Below are 19,963 nucleotides of genomic sequence, written 5' to 3'. Positions count from 1 at the left end.
AAAAACCCTCTCTTTGACCAACAACATTCCACACAAAATACAAGCATTTTTAGGCATGCATGGCAGGTAATGTCACAAGAAGTAATGTCACAGGGATTGAGAGAACACAAGAATATACAGAACTATGGGAGGTCCTGTCAGGATCTCAGGGCAGCAACCCTACGGACATGGGCTTTTCCTCGAGGTTTGCTACTTATATTCTTTATCCCATGCCATGTGAAATGAGATCTCCATAACTCCTCCCCAATGACATAGATTGTCTTCTACCCAGAATCCACATCTTCCTTAGGCAACGCTCTTCCCCACTCAAACTCACCCCTCCCCACAGCACGGATCCACGCCCTATTTAGTGCCACGTGCAGGATCACAGACTAAATATCAGACATTGCTAGAACCCAGCAACACGACCCAGCTGTAAACTCTGCTCTGTGTGTGATTCAATTCTTTGCACATCCTCACCTTCCCTCATGACTGGCATAGAGAACACACTGAGGGCTGCAAAGACACACAGCCTCTGGCAGGCTGTCCCCAGCTGTCCACCTGTTCACCACCCATGCTTTGCTCCTTTTCACCAATCTCAGGTGGAAAGCACAACAAAGCTGCATTTAGAGTTCATGAATATTCTGAGATAAGAACTGTCCCAGCTCTGATCCCAGTCCACTCATCTTGATATCATCAAGAGAACCACAGCAAATACCAAAGTACAAAAGCACTTGCAAGGTCAGTTGAGTGGGAGAATTGGTACGGCATGAAACCAGAGCTGGGCTGCAGTGCAGGTTTGTACCTGCAAATACCACAAGGAGGCATGTGTGAAAAATCTGTCTCCTGAGGTCATCTGTGCAGTGGAGGAATTGCAAGTAGAGGAAGTTGAGCACATGAAGATTACAGCCTCATCATATGTCCTTATAAATCCCACCTGAGGAGGAGCAAGGAGCCACTCTGGCAACACCAATGGCTGTGAAAACGACTATGAATGCCCAACACTACACCAGGACAGCAGCTTGAAGTGTTCTCCTTCCACACCACCATTTCTGGAACAAGCAGCTCATCAGACAACATTCAGCACTCTCCATCTCACCACCTCTTACCAATGCATGGCCTACACCAGGCAGACAGCAGCACAAGGGGCTGTCTCTGATGAAACATACCGAGAACCTCAAAGGAACATTTCTGAGCATTTCAGGATCACACACTGTCTCATGATCAGGAAGGCCTCCCACTCCAGACCCTTAGGGCTGGGAAATGATCCTTGGCAAGAGCATTCTGTCCCATCGTGCCTCACACTTTCCTTTAGGCATCCTCCACGCACCCCTCGGAGACGTCTTCTCAAGACAAACATATAATCTCATGTTCTTTCCTTATGTCATGACCACGGATTTGCAGTACCCCTTAAACCATGTTTTCCCACTTCTCCAGGTCACCCTGAAGATAAGGAAATGGTCAGGGCCTATTCAATTGTCACAGATCACTGTTGCCTTTCTTATCTCAAGGCTCAACATGATTTTTGTTTATTCTTCTCAGCAATGACAGCACCATAAAAAACTGAGAGATGCCATCATCAATGCCATTTACAGCAGAAACTCTGATGCTGACATTTCATATTTTGCTAGCTTCAGCTATCTCAGATGGAAACGTGGCCGACCTGGGAGCAGAACTCTTTCTAAAGGTGGCACTGGGACAACTCGACATGGTTATGTCATTGATGTCATGCTCTGAGAAAAAAAAAACAAAGTCTTGGCAAGAATATGAGTCTAACACACAATAGTTATTCTGTAGGAGAATGTCATTTGAGACTTGGTGGGAAATGGTGATTCTTTGATTGTTGGACTTGTCACTTTGTTTCTTCAATGCTGGAGAGATTTACAGGACTTTTGAGATGATGTCACCATTAATGCAAATTGTGCAAGAACATCAAAATAGGCAAGTGTATTTACTGCTGTTTCTCAGCCCAGGAAAACAAACCCACAATCTCGGGAACAGGGGCAGCAAGGAAAAAACCAATTGTCTTGCTTGTTACACGTTCCTTGAACCATACTCCTCAGGCCCTACACTTTATGCTTCTAATTAAAACAATAATATGTGGGAAAAGCTTATGGGAACATGGAAATATTAGTCACACCTTGCCTACATGCTTAATGAGTCTTATGGTAGAACAAAAATGGAGAACCTTGGTCCATGAAAAATATAATTGCCACCTTGTATCACATCTTCTAGTGAGCAGAATTAGAGGAGGATAGCATTTTTCCGTAAGAAACCAGACTAAAACCAGCACGGTGAGCAGTCACCAAAGGAAATAAGGCAACACACGCTGCCATGAGACCGCAAACATCACAACCTACAGCATGCTCGGGTAGAAATGGTACAAAGAAGCAGGAAAGACTGTTTTGAAATCTGACACCTTAGGGCACCTCTCATCGAAATCGGCATGGATTTCATTCTACTACAGAACAGTTTACACACGGAGCAGCAAACTGCAGCTGCGGACCATAACTACTCTGGAGTGCGGCAATACCTCTGTATTTCCCCGAAGAGAAGATGAAAAGGTGACAGTGATATCGTTAAGTACCCGTCAAGTACTCATCGCTCTCGGGCCCTAGGAACTGAGCCGGAATTCCTACAGAGGTTACACACCTGGAGGGATAGAAGGAATGGGTACGGGTGAGAGAGGAGAGCAAGAGCGTGCCACTGACCGTGTCGAGGAGAGCGGACGGCTCCGGCTGCGTGTCCTTGGCCGCGGGGCCAGGCGGCGGCGGCGGAGGGAAGTTGGGGCTGAAAACCATGAGGTCGCTCTTGCCCGCGCCGTCCGCCACGCACAGGCTGCGGCTGTGGCGCTGCGAGTACGACCAGCTGCCCACTTCGCTGGCGCACACCAGCGTCGTGGGCCCGGGCCCCGACAGCACGGCCGCCCGCGGCGCCCAGCGCGACGCCCCGTACAGCACCACGGCCAGCAGGAACAGGCTCGACACGGCGCAGATCGCCACCACCAGCCACACGTTCGTCGCCGCGCTCGCCGCCCCGGGACCCAGCTCCCCGCCCGCACCCGCCGCCCGCGACAACGACAAAGACGACAAAGACGACAAAGACGACGAGGATCCCGCCGCCAGCGCCGCCTCGGCCGCCTCCACCAGCGACACGCTGAGCGTGGCCGTGGCCGAGCGCGCCGGCTCGCCGTGGTCGCGCACGACGATCAGCAGCCTCTGGCGAGGGCCGTCCGCCTCGTCCAGCGCCCGCGCCGTGCTCACCTCGCCGCTGTAGAGCCCCACGCGGAACGGGCCCTTGCCCCGCGGCTCCCACAGCTCGTAGCGCAGCCACGCGTTGTAGCCCGAGTCGGCGTCCACGGCGCGGATCTTCGCCACCACCTGCCCCGCCGGCGCCCCCCACGCCGCCCACGCCCACAGCGTGCCCGAGCCCGACACCGCCCCCGCCGCCGCCACCGCCCCCAGCTCCGCCGCCTCGCCCGCCACGCCGCCCGCCTCCGCTGCCGAGCCCGCGGGCGGCAGCAGCGCCGGAGCGTTGTCGTTCTCGTCCAGCACGAACAGCTGCACCGTGGCGTTGCCGCACAGCGGCGGCTCCCCCGCGTCCACCGCGCGCACCTCGAACTGCAGCACCTGCAGCTCCTCGTAGTCCAAGGGCTGCAGCGCCCACACGCGCCCGCTCTCCGCGTCCACCGACACGTAGCTCGACGCCGGCCGCCACCCGCCGCCCGCCGCCCCCGACGCCGACACCGCCGCCGCGCCGCCCTCCCACACCGAGTAGCTCACGCGCCCGTTGCCCGCCTCGTCCGGGTCCCGCGCCCACAGCCGCGCCAGCTCCGCGCCCGCCGCGTTGTTCTCCCGCGCCAGCACCGTGTACACGGCCTGCGCGAACGCCGGCGCGTTGTCGTTCACGTCCGACACCGGCACCCGCAGCCCGCGGCTGGCGCGCAGCGACGGCGCCCCGCCGTCCTCCGCACGCACCTCCACCTCGTACTCCGACACCCGCTCCCGGTCCAGCGCCTCGCGCAGCACCAGCGAGTACGAGCCCGCGAACGTCGCCTCCAGACCGAACGGCGACGCCGGCCACACCCAGCACCGCACACGACCGTTCGCCCCCGAGTCCCGGTCCGACACGCTCAGCAGGGCCACCACCGTCCCCAATGACGCGTCCTCCGACACCGGCACCGACAGCGACGTCACCCACACCTCCGGCGCGTTGTCGTTCACATCCACCACCTCCAGCTCCACCTTGCAGTGACCCGACAGCGGAGGTGTTCCTTGGTCTCTCGCTTCAATTCGGAAATTGAATACAGCGACTTCCTCGAAGTCCAGGGCTGCTGTGAGGTGAATCTCCCCGGTATTAGGATTAACGGAAATCACATCTCTTCCACTCGGGGGAATGAAGTTTGTCACCGTATAGGTCACCTCACTGTTAAGTCCCTCGTCCACATCCGTAGCGTTCACCCGTGTCACCAGCGTCCCCACTGCAGCGCTCTCTGGCAGCTGCACTTTATACACCGACTGGTTGAACTGGGGTGCGTTGTCGTTGGCATCCAGCACCAAGATCTCCAGCTCCATGGTACCTGTCAGAGACGGCCGGCCCCCGTCACTCGCTGTCAGCACCAACCGGTGAACGGGAATTGTCTCCCGGTCCAGAGATTTCGTTAAAACAAGTTCAGGTTCAATATTTCGAGCATTCGATTTTTGTAAATCCAGAGAAAAATGCTCGCTGGGACTGAGTGTATAGGTGAGCTGAGCGTTCGCTCCAATATCCGCATCCGATGCGCCCTCCAGAGGGAAACGGAACCCAGGAGGGGAGTTCTCCGATAAACTGAGGTTTTTTCGGGCTGCGGGGAAGACGGGGGCATTGTCGTTGATGTCGGTGACCTCCAGCTCCACATGGAACACGCGCAGCGGCCGCTCCACCAGCACCTCCAGGCGCAGCGCGCACGGAGCGCTCTTGCCGCACAGCTCCTCCCGGTCCAGCCGCGAGCTCAGCACCAGCGCGCCGCTCGCCCCGCTCACCTCCACGCTCGCCCGCCGGCCCTGCGCCACCAGCCGCAGCCGCCGCGCCTCCGCCTCGCCCGCCTCCAGGCCCAGGTCCTGCGCCAGACGGCCCAGCACCGTCCCGGCCTTCGCTTCCTCCGGCACCGAGTAGCGCACCTGCCCGCCCGACACCGCCCAGGCCGCCTGCAGCACCAGCACCCGCACCAACGCGCACCGCCGCTCGCCCATCCCTGCCGCCGCCGCCGCCGCCGCCGCCGCCGCTCTGCCTGCCGGCCCCGGCACGGGCCCCGCACGGCTCCCCGCCGCCGCCCGGACGCAGCGGCTCTGCTGCCCGGCCCGCGCCGCCCCCCCGCGCTCACAGCCGGGCTCTCCGCCGCACCGGGGCGGAGCCGCCCACACGCCGTTCCTGAGCCTGCAGCGACACCGTGCGCTGCTCCGCCGCCTCACACGCTCCCACACAGCGCCCGCACCGCCGCTCCGTTATGGTCATCTCCTATGCTTTTCCACTTCCAGCCGTTCTCTTCTTTCATTTTAGACTTTGGCATTATTTATTTTTTTTTTTACTGTTCCCTCTTCTTTATCCCTCCTGGCAACTCGCAAGAAGCCTCCGGAGCCATACAGCAGGAAAACCGAGCTAAATCCACAAACCCGACTTACGTGGCAGTAACATTGGACTGCAGAATATTCTAATCAAGGTGGAGTCTATTGAGGACCAGCTTCTCCCAGCCATTAAAGGTAAGGTCGTTGCATACTTGTCATTTCTTTTGCGGTTGTTTTCTTTGTCATCTTCTATTCTTAATTACCTCCTTGTGTCATTCCTTCATAGCATCTTCTGTCTCTCTTCTCTCACTCCTTTTATGTCCTCCTTTCTTGCTCTCCTCCCTTTATGTGTACAGTGGCAGTATCTGTGACATACCAGTAAACTCGCTCTTCCTTCCTTCCTTCTTTCCTGCCTGTCTGCCTGTCTGCCTTCCCGTTCTATTCTTTTTCCTTTCCTCCTCCTCCTTTCTGTGAAGATAGCATTATACGGCAGAGAAAAGCTCTCCTACATAACAACAGAATCCACAACAATCAAGCCTCCAGACACTTGCACGTGCGTGGCTACTACAAAGAGCCCAAATTCTTCGAGAATACTGAAAAAGCAACCACACTTTTCAAGTACTCTTCTTATATCTCAATGAAGAGCTGTTCCTCTGCCTCATTTTCCACTTGTACAATAAACGTCAAGCTCTCGTCTTCCCTTTCAGGCAGGCATGCACTGTCACAACAACACACCTAGAATCTCGGTATCCAGGGCCATGAGTCCCCACCAAACGCCTCAGCTTCATCAGCATGAGCAATCTGACATGCAGCCAGACTGAAGCCATAAAGATAACACCACGACATTTTCACCCAGAACATCCCCTTGACTCCCAACAGAGCAACTCCACAAAATGGATAGTGGTCCTTCCTCCATCCCTCCTGGCTGCCACACACTCAGGCTGTACCTGGAAACAGCAGGAAAAGAACAAGTGCAGACAGTGGTGCTGCACTCATCCAATAGAGTCAACATTTGGTCAATCCAACATAAAGATGCCACAACTGAAAAGGAGTAAAAGTACATCGATCCCTTGTGATAGATTCATCTGCTTTTTGTGCAAGTCACTTACCTGTAACATCACTGATGCGTTGTTCAGAAAATGAAATATTTTGAAGACGGGAGTATTGGTTTAAAATTATATTTTCAGTTAACATTATCGGTTTTCCTGGGCAAGCTGACAGAAGGAAGTGACTCATGTTCTGCAGAAACTGGACAGTGCACAGTGTCCCTTTTGCACTTCTATCAGGGAGAAGCAAGGAAGGAGGCTTGAAAGCTAAGGACATTCTCTCAAAGTGAAACTCAGCTCAGAAGAGCAGAGTAGACATCCCCACACTGGTGGGAAATGGCCCAAATACCTGACAGTTGCCAAAATACAGCAGTCTGCATATTACTGACTTTTACCAACACCATGCCTAGGTGAGAGAAATAAAACCCAAGGATGGGCAGGTTTGGTGAAAGGAGAGAAAAAATCCCTCAGGATCCCACTTTTCCCCTTCTTTTCCTTCCAAGGGCAGAGGTAACCAAGGAGAGGTTCAGAGGTGGTTCAGCAGCATCATCCAAATTTCGAGAAGTTTCTCTTTGTGCAACATTCCAAATCAAAAGCAAGTAACTGAAGGCAAGCATGGCAGATATGTTCCAAACAACAATACCATGAAGAACAACATGAAGAAATACATGAAGAGCACCATAAGATATGCAGAACTTCTGGAGGTCCTGCCAGGATCCCAGGCAATCAGCATTGTGTGCTGGGACTCTTCCAAAGGTTTTCTACCAAAATCCTGCATCTCATGCCATGGGAAATGGCGTCTCCACATCTAAGGAAATGTTCACAACCTTTACCCCAGTGATGCAGACCATATTCTACCCAGGATCTCCATTCCCATCAGTCCAGACTGTCCTCTACTCATGGCCATTCTCCCTGTGATGCCTTTCCAGATCCTACTCAGTGCCACTTGCAGGACCTCTACCAGAATACTCAGACACTGCTTCACCTTAACATCATGCTCCAGCTGTAAACCCCACACTGAACATGACCCAGGCCTTTGCATAGCCTCATCCTCCCTCATCATCAGCACTAGGATTATACAGAGGATTGCACAGCCACCCAATGTCTAGTGAACAGACTTCCCAGCTTTTTGAACTTCAACCGGAATGTTTTTGCCTTTTCAGCAACCTCATATAAAAATACAACCAAGTATTAGAGTTCTTCGAGATTCTGTGATTAGAGCTGTGAGCTCTGATCCCAGTCCACATGGATTTTATTATTCTACAGAACCACACCAAATGCTTATACACAACAGCAACAATGATATCAAATGGGTGGGAGAATTTCTACCACAGAACACCAGGGATGTGCTGCTGTGCAGGGTTTGACGTGCAAGCACACATATCTCAATACCGCGGTAACAAGACAACATCTCACTGCTAACGTGGCCACTGTTGCAGGTTAAAACTAGCGGAAGTTGCATGGGGCTGAGTCCCAAGGGCAGGAGATGGCATTTAGCAGTGTTTAATCACACACAGGTGGATTCAGACTTTCTGGCCTGTCCAGATCCCTCAGTAGGCTTTTGAAACAATGTGGCACTTCATGGAAATTTTGCAATAACATCAAGCAGGACAGTGTTTTTCAAGCTGTTCTCAGGCCAGCAACACAAATCCTCAACCAGGGGAACATGGGCAGAGGAAAAACAAATTTGCCCCGTTGTAACACTTACCTCGGGGCACCCTCTTTCCCTTTTGCAACACTCATCTCGGGGCATATTCCTCTGCCTGAAACCTTATAATACTGAGCAAAACAAGAAGACACTTTGAAAAGGTGAAATAGGTGAAAAGGTGAATAGGAAAAGTCCCTACTGCCTTCCCTATTATCTTAATGACTCCGTTGAAGAAACCAAAATGGGAACTTTTCCTTGATGCCCCAGTTGCCATCTTGCATCCAATCCCTTGCAGGGGAAAAAGAAAGGAGAAAGATTTCGAAAATAATCCAGACTACCACTAACAAAATTGGCATATAGAAGTGGAAATAAAGTGGTACAAAGTGCCGGGGGGACAGTAACCACCACAGCCTGTGTGTCCTGGCACCGTTTCAAGCAAGCTCGGGTGGAAATGCAAAACACCAGAAAGCAAAATCATTGCCTGAGAAATTGACACCTCCAAACATCTCTCATGGCAATTGACATGATACCATTCAAAGGGAGAGCCACACATCCAGGGCAGCAAACCTCAGCTACGGACAGTAACTAATCCGAGAGGTGGTAATATATGTAATTCCAACCCAAGGCACATGCAAACGAGGCACTGACAGCCTAAAGAACCGGTCAAGCAACCACAGGCGTAAAGGCTGTGGGGGCGGAGCCCGGTAGAAAATAGAGACAACCCACAGGGCGGGTGAGAAGGGAGAGAAAGGGAGGGACGTGGTGAGAGGCGGGCAAGGTAATAAAACTGACCGTGTCGAGGAGAGCGGACGGCTCCGGCTGCGTGTCCTTGGCCGCGGGGCCAGGCGGCGGCGGCGGAGGGAAGTTGGGGCTGAAAACCATGAGGTCGCTCTTGCCCGCGCCGTCCGCCACGCACAGGCTGCGGCTGTGGCGCTGCGAGTACGACCAGCTGCCCACTTCGCTGGCGCACACCAGCGTCGTGGGCCCGGGCCCCGACAGCACGGCCGCCCGCGGCGCCCAGCGCGACGCCCCGTACAGCACCACGGCCAGCAGGAACAGGCTCGACACGGCGCAGATCGCCACCACCAGCCACACGTTCGTCGCCGCGCTCGCCGCCCCGGGACCCAGCTCCGCGCCCGCACCCGCCGCCCGCGACAACGACAAAGACGACAAAGACGACAAAGACGACGAGGATCCCGCCGCCAGCGCCGCCTCGGCCGCCTCCACCAGCGACACGCTGAGCGTGGCCGTGGTCGAGCGCGCCGGCTCGCCGTGGTCGCGCACGACGATCAGCAGCCTCTGGCGAGGGCCGTCCGCCTCGTCCAGCGCCCGCGCCGTGCTCACCTCGCCGCTGTAGAGCCCCACGCGGAACGGGCCCTTGCCCCGCGGCTCCCACAGCTCGTAGCGCAGCCACGCGTTGTAGCCCGAGTCGGCGTCCACGGCGCGGATCTTCGCCACCACCTGCCCCGCCGGCGCCCCCCACGCCGCCCACGCCCACAGCGTGCCCGAGCCCGACACCGCCCCCGCCGCCGCCACCGCCCCCAGCTCCGCCGCCTCGCCCGCCACGCCGCCCGCCTCCGCTGCCGAGCCCGCGGGCAGCAGCGCCGGAGCGTTGTCGTTCTCGTCCAGCACGAACAGCTGCACCGTGGCGTTGCCGCACAGCGGCGGCTCCCCCGCGTCCACCGCGCGCACCTCGAACTGCAGCACCTGCAGCTCCTCGTAGTCCAAGGGCTGCAGCGCCCACACGCGCCCGCTCTCCGCGTCCACCGACACGTAGCTCGACGCCGGCCGCCACCCGCCGCCCGCCGCCCCCGACGCCGACACCGCCGCCGCGCCGCCCTCCCACACCGAGTAGCTCACGCGCCCGTTGCCCGCCTCGTCCGGGTCCCGCGCCCACAGCCGCGCCAGCTCCGCGCCCGCCGCGTTGTTCTCCCGCGCCAGCACCGTGTACACGGCCTGCGCGAACGCCGGCGCGTTGTCGTTCACGTCCGACACCGGCACCCGCAGCCCGCGGCTGGCGCGCAGCGACGGCGCCCCGCCGTCCTCCGCACGCACCTCCACCTCGTACTCCGACACCCGCTCCCGGTCCAGCGCCTCGCGCAGCACCAGCGAGTACGAGCCCGCGAACGTCGCCTCCAGACCGAACGGCGACGCCGGCCACACCCAGCACCGCACACGACCGTTCGCCCCCGAGTCCCGGTCCGACACGCTCAGCAGGGCCACCACCGTCCCCAACGACGCGTCCTCTGGCACCGGCACCGACAGCGACGTCACCCACACCTCCGGCGCGTTGTCATTCACATCCAGAACCTCCAGCACCACCTTGCAGTGACCCGACAGCGGAGGTGTCCCCTTATCTGTCGCATCTACTTGCAGGTGATAGAGACTGACATCCTCAAAGTCCAAGTCACCCTTAAGGCGGATCTCTCCACTGTTTCTGTCGATTCCAAAAACGTCTCTTCTGTCCTGCGGCGACAGGATCTGGAGTGAATAGGAGATATCACTGTTCGACCCCTCATCCAAATCTGTGGCGATTAGTCTGATCACCAAAGCACCGCGTTCTGCATTTTCTGGCAGCTGCACTTTATACACCGACTGGTTGAATTGGGGCACGTTGTCGTTCACATCTAGCACCGAGATCTCCAGCTCCATTGTCCCTGTCAGAGACGGCCGGCCCCCATCACTCGCCATCAGCACCAACCGGTGAACGGGGATTGTCTCCCGGTCCAGAGGTTTCCTGAGCACCAGGAATAAGGACTCAACATCCTCCTCGATTTTTTCTAAATCTAGAGAGAAGCACTCGCTGGGACTGAGTGTATAGGTGAGCTGCGCATTCACTCCGATATCCGCATCCGATGCGCCCTCCAGAGGGAAACGAGTCCCCGGCAGAGTGGTCAGCTCCGCGATGCTGAGGTTTTTTCGGGCGGCGGGGAAGACGGGGGCATTGTCGTTGATGTCGGTGACCTCCAGCTCCACATGGAACACGCGCAGCGGCCGCTCCACCAGCACCTCCAGGCGCAGCGCGCACGGCGCGCTCTTGCCGCACAGCTCCTCCCGGTCCAGCCGCGAGCTCAGCACCAGCGCGCCGCTCGCCCCGCTCACCTCCACGCTCGCCCGCCGGCCCTGCGCCACCAGCCGCAGCCGCCGCGCCTCCGCCTCGCCCGCCTCCAGGCCCAGGTCCTGCGCCAGACGGCCCAGCACCGTCCCGGCCTTCGCTTCCTCCGGCACCGAGTAGCGCACCTGCCCGCCCGACACCGCCCAGGCCGCCTGCAGCACCAGCACCCGCACCAACGCGCACCGCCGCTCGCCCATCCCTGCCGCCGCCGCCGCCGCCGCCGCCGCCGCCGCTCTGCCTGCCGGCCCCGGCACGGGCCCCGCACGGCTCCCCGCCGCCGCCCGGACGCAGCGGCTCTGCTGCCCGGCCCGCGCCGCCCCCCCGCGCTCACAGCCGGGCTCTCCGCCGCACCGGGGCGGAGCCGCCCACACGCCGTTCCTGAGCCTGCAGCGACACCGTGCGCTGCTCCGCCGCCTCACACGCTCCCACACGGCGCCTGTGCCTCTGCTCAGTCATGGCCACCTCCTCTGCTTTTTCTTCCTACCGTGGTCAAATTTGCTTCTCTCATTCTCTCTTTTCTTTCCTTCTTCTTCATTTTGCTTTCTTGCTTTCTCTTCCTTCCTTAGCCTTCTCTAGTTTCTCAGTTGTATTTTCTATTTTTTTTTCTTTTATGTTTTACTTCTGTTAATTCTTTCTTGTCTTTGTCATCATTTTCGTCCTTGCCTTATCATGCCCTATCGTTTACTCCCCTTTCTTTTATCTTTCGATCTTTCTTTCTTCCTTGCCCCTGCTGGCAGATCGTTTGTTGTCTCTGGCGCCGTGGTGGAGATCATCAAACAGGAGCGATCAGCACTAATTACGGACATCAAGCGCCAGATCGTGCGCTCAGCAAGGCGGACTCCGTTCCGCATGTAGAGGTAATGTCGGTGCGTGTTGGTCATCTCGTCTGCCTCTATTCGTCCTTTCTTTGCTAATTTACGGATATATATTCTTTCTTATCTTTTTCCTTTATTCCTCCGATCTTCTGCTATATATTTGGTGCACTCTTGTAATGTAATTTATGGCTTCATCCTATTTTCTTTTCTTTGTAATCTTTTTTTTTTTTTTTGCATACTTTCTTTATTTCTTCCTTTATCATCTTCCTTTCTTTCTGTGTGCAGTGGTGACTCGTCACATATGACGTCAAATGACGTCAATGATATGTCACTAAAATAGTTTATGGTTTCTTCCATTCTCTCTCTCTTTCCATTTATTTCTTCATTCTTCTTCGCTTCTCTTTTATTTCTGCATTGTTTCTTCCTTCTTCTCGTTCTCTCTCAACAGTCTTCTGTTTCCCCAATTCCTTCTCTTCTTCTCTTTTTGCCTCTTCTTTGTCTCTTTAACGAACTAATTTTTCATATGATTACATCACTCTCGACATGGAGTGCCGACGTGTTTTGGCAAGAGTTCCCCTTCCTCTTTCCTGCCGACTTTCATCTCTCCAGATGAGGAACAAACTTCCTGCTTTTCTGCAATGTATGCACGACAGACTGTCCCTTCTCTATTGTTTCCCTCCCCTTTTTGAAGACGGACACACTCTTGAATCCATTACCTCGTTCATACCTTCAGCATTCATTAAGAGAATCCACCTCACTCTGACAGAGCAGCCCAAGCCCCAGATATTTCCACATCTGCCCAAAAGGCTTCGATTACACCAAACAACCCAGGGGATTGTTTGAATCTTTCCTTCAGAGATTCAAACCCCTCACAGCCCAGCACGCCAATCCTCCAAGAATGCTGAAAAAGCACGGGACCACCACACTCCTGTACACTGTTCCTACAGCTCGATGAAGAGCTGCTCTTGCAGCCTCCTTTTCCACCTGCATGATGAATGACAAGCTCCTGCTTCTCCTTTCCAGCACACAAGTTCTGCCAGGATGCAGCAAGAACCTCTCTGTGGCGGGGCAAAGATCTCCAGCTAGGCAGACATTCTGCAGTTTGTCACCAATGACACAGCCCAGTGCTACAAACACAGCATCTCCTTTCCTCAGGGAAGACTCTTCCCTACTCAAATTCAGACTTCCTATGACAAATCCCCGATCCCTACTCCGTGCCACTCCGAGGGAAGGATCTCTGCCACAGTACACAGACACTGCCCCACCACAACATTCCTCATTAACGGGAAACAAATAAGTAAACAAACACAAATAAATAATACACTCTGCCTTTCTCCATCCTGACAAAGCCGATTTTTTGGCTGTGGGAAGATTTTCTACCATTATTTGAGCTTCAGGGCAAAATCCTCCACATGCCCACACAGCTCTCGCCTGCCCTGGTTCACATTCACCACCTGCCCTTGGGCCCCAGAGGCAGCGGCCCTGCGGCCACAGCAGCTCCCTCAGGAGCACCCGAGACAAGAATAACTTCTGCTGTTACATCTCTAGCTTCTGTACACAAACCACGGTTCAAAACATCATTAAATACGATTGTGCTACTAACCTGATCGTGTTCCTGCTTTATTGATCTCCGCAGTGCTGCCGGTTCATATGGAAACCTGCTGCAGAAGGCAGTCAGGCTTTCCGTGGATATAAATGATGTCTTGATTCCAGATCCATCCCTGATGCCGTTTTTCTCTGGCTTATGCCATCAATGCAAAGATGAATTCTTCTTACCGTGTATTTGTAACTTACCTGCATTTTTGTATCACAACCAGCACCAGGGTTTTCCCCCCGAGGAAGATATTCAGGAGCTTTATGTTTCTTATCCCAAATCCTGGTGGAAGTAGGCTTTGAAGATAAAGAGTGATCCTCCTCTCCAGCACTTCTCTCGAGCGGAGCAGCTACGGCAAACAGCAAAAGGAGCCTCTGGTAGGCACTGCTGCTGCCGAGGATTCGGTTTATTAAGCCCATTAGCACATCCTTTTCTCATTCCTAACATCCACACGGGTTTTCTCCTTCTCCTCCTTGGATTGGGTTTGCCGATTCACATTCTCCTTGCCATAGACAACGAGTAAACAGACACAGGCAAATCCATTCTATCAAGTAGAACAGTATTTAACTTTTTCCAGATGTAAGCGACAGAATTGATGTTTTTGATAACAGAGGACTGGCGAGAAAATCCTGCACAGCACAATTTTTGTCAGGCTGATCTGGAGACATGTTCACTAACTCTTGAGTTTCCAGTTTTCTGGCAGTTTGTTTTAATTTCTGTAGCAAAAGGAAATAACGGTTTGGGTAGAGGTCACAGTCTTGACTCATGGATAGGAAGAGATGCTGGGGATTATCTTCTATCAATAAAACAATCATGTTTGCTCCATGTGGCTCCTGGACCAGAGGTGTTTAAGCAGGACAGATTTTGGCTTTTGGCTTTGGATTTTTTCGTTTGTTTGAGTTTTAGTTGGGTTATGTTTTGAGTTGGCTTTGGGTTTTTTGTTTGGTTGGTTGGTTTTGTTTTGATTTTTGTGGTGAATTTCCTTTGGTTGATTGGGGTTTTTTTTCCCCAACTTACCTGTTTGCTAAATTTATTCACTTACCTGGTAAAAGTAGGTCTTCTCTGCAGAAATATTTCATGTCGTGTTCATGGAGGTGAAAATGTAATGCCAATGTCAGCAAATTCGATCTCCAAGTATCTTAAGACCTGTACTAAGTTAAGATTGCTGTATGTAAAATGTCGTAGGATGCTTTAAATCAGTAAAACAGCTGTTAATGAGGTCGCAGGCACTGACGTCGAGGACACAGGACATGGTGTCCATTTTATTTTGGTCTGAACATCCGTCTATATCATTTTCATATCTACCAAGCAGCAGCTTCGCCAAATGATCCCACCACGCTGGATATCTGAGCTTAGCTAGAAATAAAATTGTTTCTAAATGCAAAGACAGAGTCAAAGACTCCAAGATCACAGACAGGAGCAGTTGTTTCTTGCTTATTCGGATCCAGTTCATGCGGGATTCTCACACTGATGAAATCCAGCTACTACTTGAGTAGCAGTGGGGTAGAGGGTGACATTGCCAAATCCTCAGGCATTGTAGTGTTGCATTAGTACCCTAGATGCACGACTAAGTGTCTTTTATACCACCTGCACCTCTAAGGGGAACCCACAAAGGTCATGAGAAAAAGCTGAAATGATCCTGCAAAAAGCACACGAGTCGGTGGAAGGCTTGGTTTAGCTCTTTCAACTTTGATCAGCCTAGAGCATTCCCAGTGCTTCTGACTAAGCAGCAAGACGTGAGGAGTGCTGATCCACAGCGAGGATCTATAGAAAAAAATCAGTATAAACTACTCATCTTAACATCCTGAAAGCCCATCAAGTGTCTGAGCGTTACTTTGAGCCTCCTTCATCAGGCAGGAATGGATGAAAGCCTGGTTAAAGTCTTGAAATATAATAACCACGTGTTTGGACATCCCAAGTTCAGAGCATCCATCAGAGCTCACGGAGTGATCACTGGACTCTTAGAAAAGCAAGTACAGCCCAGTGGTGAACATAAGTCAAAAGGTTTGTCTCCGATTGTTCTTTAGAGAGCAGAGAGACACAGACTTTTCGAGGGGTGTTTGGAGTGTTCTATTTAGACCCGCACTGAAATCAGATCATTATAGATCATTATCTAGTTACACTTGGAGACAAGAAATGGAGACTTGGCAAGAGAAGAATAACCAGCAGCTCCTACAGAATCGCTCCCGTCATACAGGACACTTCCAGCTCCACCACCCCGAGATGGAAAGTACCGCACAGCAGCTCCACATCAGCCGCCTCAGGGTGACTGTCTCCGTCGACGAGGATCCGGAAAGCAAACCCGTTCCCTTCAGAAGGACAGATGAGTCCCGAACTCGCATCGTCGGATTTGTCTTTGTGTCCTTCTCAGCTCATTAGCGCAGTTTAGCGGTTAGAGCACGGCACAGAAAAGCCGGGTCTGGTTTCAAAGCCTCCTGAGGCCAAAAGCTCTTCTACCTTTCAAGAGTACCCTAAGCACCGAGACAAGGACCGCTCCTAGGGTCCCATCGGTCTTTCAGCGAGGCATTCCTCCCTGGACAAGGCGAGTGGGGGACGAGGAAGGAGATGCCGTGCTGGCTCAGCGGCTGGAGCACCCACGCCGCGGCGTTCAGTCTTCGCTTCTGCACATCACCTCCAGCAGCAACCGAATAGAAGGGGTCAGGCTCAGAGAGCGGGGAACAAACAACAAACCCGTCCCCTTCCCACTCTGTCTTCGTGCCGCTGGCACAGCTGAAGTCCCGAAGAAGGTGCTGGCGATGCCGGTGACCGGCCCCGCGGTGGGCCCTGAGCTGTCCCGGGGTATCCAGAGCCTTGTCAGCTCCTCCATTCTCCCCGCAGCGGCCCAGCCCCCGGCTCGGCTGGGTTTCCACGCCTCGATCCGCAGGCAGAGAACAGCGGCACCAATCGGAAAGCGCGTTAATAAAATATACAAAACAAAAGAAAATAAAATTGAATAACAACAAAGTAATAACAGCCACTGCCAAGCCATTCCTTAGGCAGTGCGTCCCTCCCGGGAGCCTCTCGGTCCCGGGGCGCTCCCAGGAGCTGGCGGAGCCCACTTCCCTCCGCTTCTCTCCGCTTCTCTCCGCTTCTCTCCGCTTCTCCCCGCTTCTCCCCGCTTCTCTCCGCTTCCCTCCGCTTCCCCCGCTTCTCTCCGCTTCTCCCCGCTTCCCTCCGCTTCCCCCGCTTCTCTCCGCCCCTCCGGAAGCTCCCGGCAGCCTTCGCTCCAAGCGCGGCGGCGGCAGCTCCGGGATCGGCATCGCTGGCGAGAGATGGAGCCGTCACCCCGAGCGGCTCCGGGCTCTCGCTCGCCCCGGTGGCAGCGCCTCTCCCCTCGCTGTCTCTCTCTCCTGTCACTCGAGGTGTCGTCCTCAAGCGCCCCTTATTTCGGCTGGAATTCCTCTGTGTGGGGTTTATGGAAGGCAGGATTTTCTCACGTGTTGAGAGTTTTAGGGATATGGTGCCTGCCTGCTGGATTCTCCCTGTAAGGGAAGGCGTGTCTGCCCACACGGACTGCGGGCAGGCGGAGACGTCCTTCAGCAAGAAACATTTTCCTTATTCCGCCATGAGAGCTCGTGCGATGACCACTCCACGCTCCCAGCCTTGCTCGGTTAACAGAAGTGACATCCAGACATTCCCAGTGGCCCGGGGGTCCCCGTTTTCCCGGGAGACCGCCGGAACCGAGCCCTGGGCTGAAGGTGATCTGCTCTGCCCAGGGCAGAGGTGCTGAACTGAAAATCCTCAGAAAACACATCAGGGAGGCACCCTTACAGGTGGAGGATAAAACGTGGAGAACAATATTTATGGGCAGCAATTAGCTCTGGCCCAGAGGAAAAGCGGGCGGGGTCGGGGTCCCAGCCCAGGGGTGGGGACACAAGGCAGCCCCTGAGAGCGGGGTTTTCTCTCTCTCTCGAAAAAGAGTGTGACTTTTCAGGGAGCTGTCGGAGCCTACGAGGCTTGCAGTGATGATGCCCACGCTGGGCCTGAATCCGTGTTCTTTGCGGATCCATGCGGGGTCCTGTCCCCGGGGAGAGGGAACCTCCGTGTTGTCCCACCCTGGAAAAGCCGTGCGGAGACCGGGCACTCCGGGAGCCCGGCTGGCCCATCCCGCTGCTTTCCACTTGCTAAATTCATTCCCCAGACACCATTAGAGCTGCCACTCGAGAGCAGATGGTTCCCCTCCGTCCCGAGCTTCATCCCGGACAGATTGCATACAATTTATTAATAACCCAACAGATGCTCGGGCACTTTCCAGCTCAGATTATATTTCCTGATTGCTCAAATCCCGGCGGGGGGGAGCTGTTCGTTTATCTTCCACCGCTCCTCTTTGTGCCTTGCTGGCACCGACCCCATAAGGAGGGAAAAGGTAAAACTCTTGTGTGTGTGTCCCTGTCCTAATTCAGGGTGTAAGGGTTTACTGATAAGTAAACGTGGCTTGATGCCAGCCTTGGTCCGGCCCTCCCAGCCCCGTGTCCGGGAGAACCACGGCTCTGTGCTGCCGGGGCCGCCCCTCTTCCCCCGGCACTGCACGGACGGGACCCTCCGGTGCTGCCGGTGCCCGGCTCGGGGAGCGACGTGCCGTGATTCCCAGCAAAACATCAGGGATTTACGCCCTTTCATTCCAAGGGTTGTGCTAATTGGGCCGCGAAGAGCCAGGTTCCCCCTCCCTGAGCTGTGGGGATTGTGTATGCAGGTGAAATTAAAACATTATCGTGAAAAAAACCCTCGACACCGACTCCCTCAGCCTTGGGCAGTTCGGTCAGCGAGACAGGCAGAGCTGAGGGCCGGTGACCTCTTCTTCCTCACGAACACAGCTTCTTAAGAGAGAAGTATTTGGATTTTAAGGAGGGGGATGTATGAGAAAATGTACAGGGCTTATGCCCTGTGAGACCCCTCCTGGAACAAGATAAAATGCTCTGAGCTCCAGAAAAAGCCATCACAGACCTTTCAGCAATGCTATGTTCAATTTTAATGTATAAAATGGGCTTTTCTTTGCTCTGTAGGGAGAAGCACAAAAGCAGCAGGTTGTTTATCCTACTGAATAAACTAAATGCAGGTCTCTGAGGGATCTTATGCAAACCACTTACCTTGAAACACAACCCCACGGGAAAGTGAGCTACGGAGAGAGGCATAGTTAATGTTTTACATCTTCAAAGCAGCATCCAAGTGCCTGGCTCAGCACCAGCTACCATCAGGTATCATGGAAGGTAGGGGCTGTGGTTGGAATTAGGAGTGCAGGAACCACTTTTAAGACATAGGTAACAGGATATTTGAGGCTGGAGTTTCTTGGAGCCTGAGGCAGGGGTTAACCCTAAAGGCTCAAGGCTAAAATTAAGTTTTGAGGCTAAAGGTTAATTGCTAAAGAGAGAGTTTGGAGGGCAAATGCATTTATTATTAGGATGCATGCCACAGTGTAGCTTTAAAATAAAAATAGGCAATCATTTCTGCTCAGTGGTAAAAGGCACTTCACTTTCTCTGAATGCAGGTGAGAGACACTCTCAGCAATAACAGCAGAAGAATATTAAAGTCTGTTACATTTTTCATAGCCCTTGACATTTGCAATATAATTCCACTTCCTTGCTTTCACCAAGCCAAACAGATTTAGTGCAGGGGGGAGTTTTCTTCAATTCAGCCTCTGTAAATAAAGTCAGAGAATTATGTGGTTGCAGGAAAAATAGTTCCTTCCTCCTTGCTACAGCAAGAGGGAAATGATGGGAAGGGAAATCAGGGTATAAAAGCTGAGGGGGTTGTGTTAAGATGGCCAGAGAAGATGATGCAAAGGGGGGTTGTGGGCTGTCGAGACTGAGCTCTTTGCAGTTTCAGTCAGAATCCCTCTAATACCTTGCACCCGAAACCCATTGCAATTTTATTTCTCATCCGGAGGTTCCCCTAATACCTCAGGTTTTCTGAAATGTCCACCAGAAAGGAAGTGCATGGAAATTCCAACACTGGTACAGGTTTCCTGGTCAGATAGCAGCTTTTTTTATCCAGTTTTTAATGCTTTGTCCATTCTTCTTCATTGTTTCTATAATAACAACTACAAATACTATCCAATGGCAGAAATTTTTAGAGTTGTTTAAATTAGACAAATCTCTGCCCATAGTTCTTTTCTTTCACTTTGCTGTACACCAGGTCATGAAAACCATCTCCTTTTTCTTTCACAGGCCTTCCAAATACATCCTCAATGAGTTTTCCTAGGTCCCAGAATAAAGCAGAGAATGTG

General features: G+C 53.7%; 2 protein-coding genes and 1 long non-coding RNA gene across 3 annotated transcripts; 1 reads left to right on the top strand and 2 right to left on the bottom strand.

Moving 5' to 3' along the window:
- On the bottom strand, window positions 1-6,978 carry LOC131584100 (protocadherin alpha-3-like). The gene has a single exon (XM_058848875.1). It carries the CDS (start codon window positions 5,208-5,210, stop codon window positions 2,559-2,561), a length of 2,652 nt encoding a protein of 883 aa, XP_058704858.1. The 5' UTR covers window positions 5,211-6,978; the 3' UTR covers window positions 1-2,558.
- Window positions 6,979-8,461: 1,483 nt separating this feature from the next.
- On the bottom strand, window positions 8,462-13,927 carry LOC131584101 (protocadherin alpha-3-like). The gene has a single exon (XM_058848876.1). The coding sequence runs from the start codon at window positions 11,526-11,528 to the stop codon at window positions 8,880-8,882; it is 2,649 nt and encodes an 882-aa protein (XP_058704859.1). The 5' UTR covers window positions 11,529-13,927; the 3' UTR covers window positions 8,462-8,879.
- Window positions 13,928-18,034: 4,107 nt separating this feature from the next.
- LOC131584278 (uncharacterized) lies at window positions 18,035-19,963 on the top strand. Its single transcript, XR_009278679.1, has 3 exons — window positions 18,035-18,106; window positions 18,744-18,947; window positions 19,905-19,963. It is a non-coding gene; the product is annotated as an uncharacterized LOC131584278 (long non-coding RNA).

This window comes from Poecile atricapillus, chromosome 13, assembly GCF_030490865.1.
Source record: "Poecile atricapillus isolate bPoeAtr1 chromosome 13, bPoeAtr1.hap1, whole genome shotgun sequence".
NCBI lineage: Eukaryota > Metazoa > Chordata > Aves > Passeriformes > Paridae > Poecile > Poecile atricapillus.
Note: the sequence above shows the minus strand (reverse complement) of the source record. Positions and strands in the feature narration are given on the sequence as shown.

Excerpts from the sequence above, each read along its gene's own strand:
- LOC131584100 (XM_058848875.1), bottom strand. The coding sequence starts at position 5,210 with ATGGGCGAGCGGCGGTGCGCGTTGGTGCGGGTGCTGGTGCTGCAGGCG.
- LOC131584101 (XM_058848876.1), bottom strand. The coding sequence starts at position 11,528 with ATGGGCGAGCGGCGGTGCGCGTTGGTGCGGGTGCTGGTGCTGCAGGCG.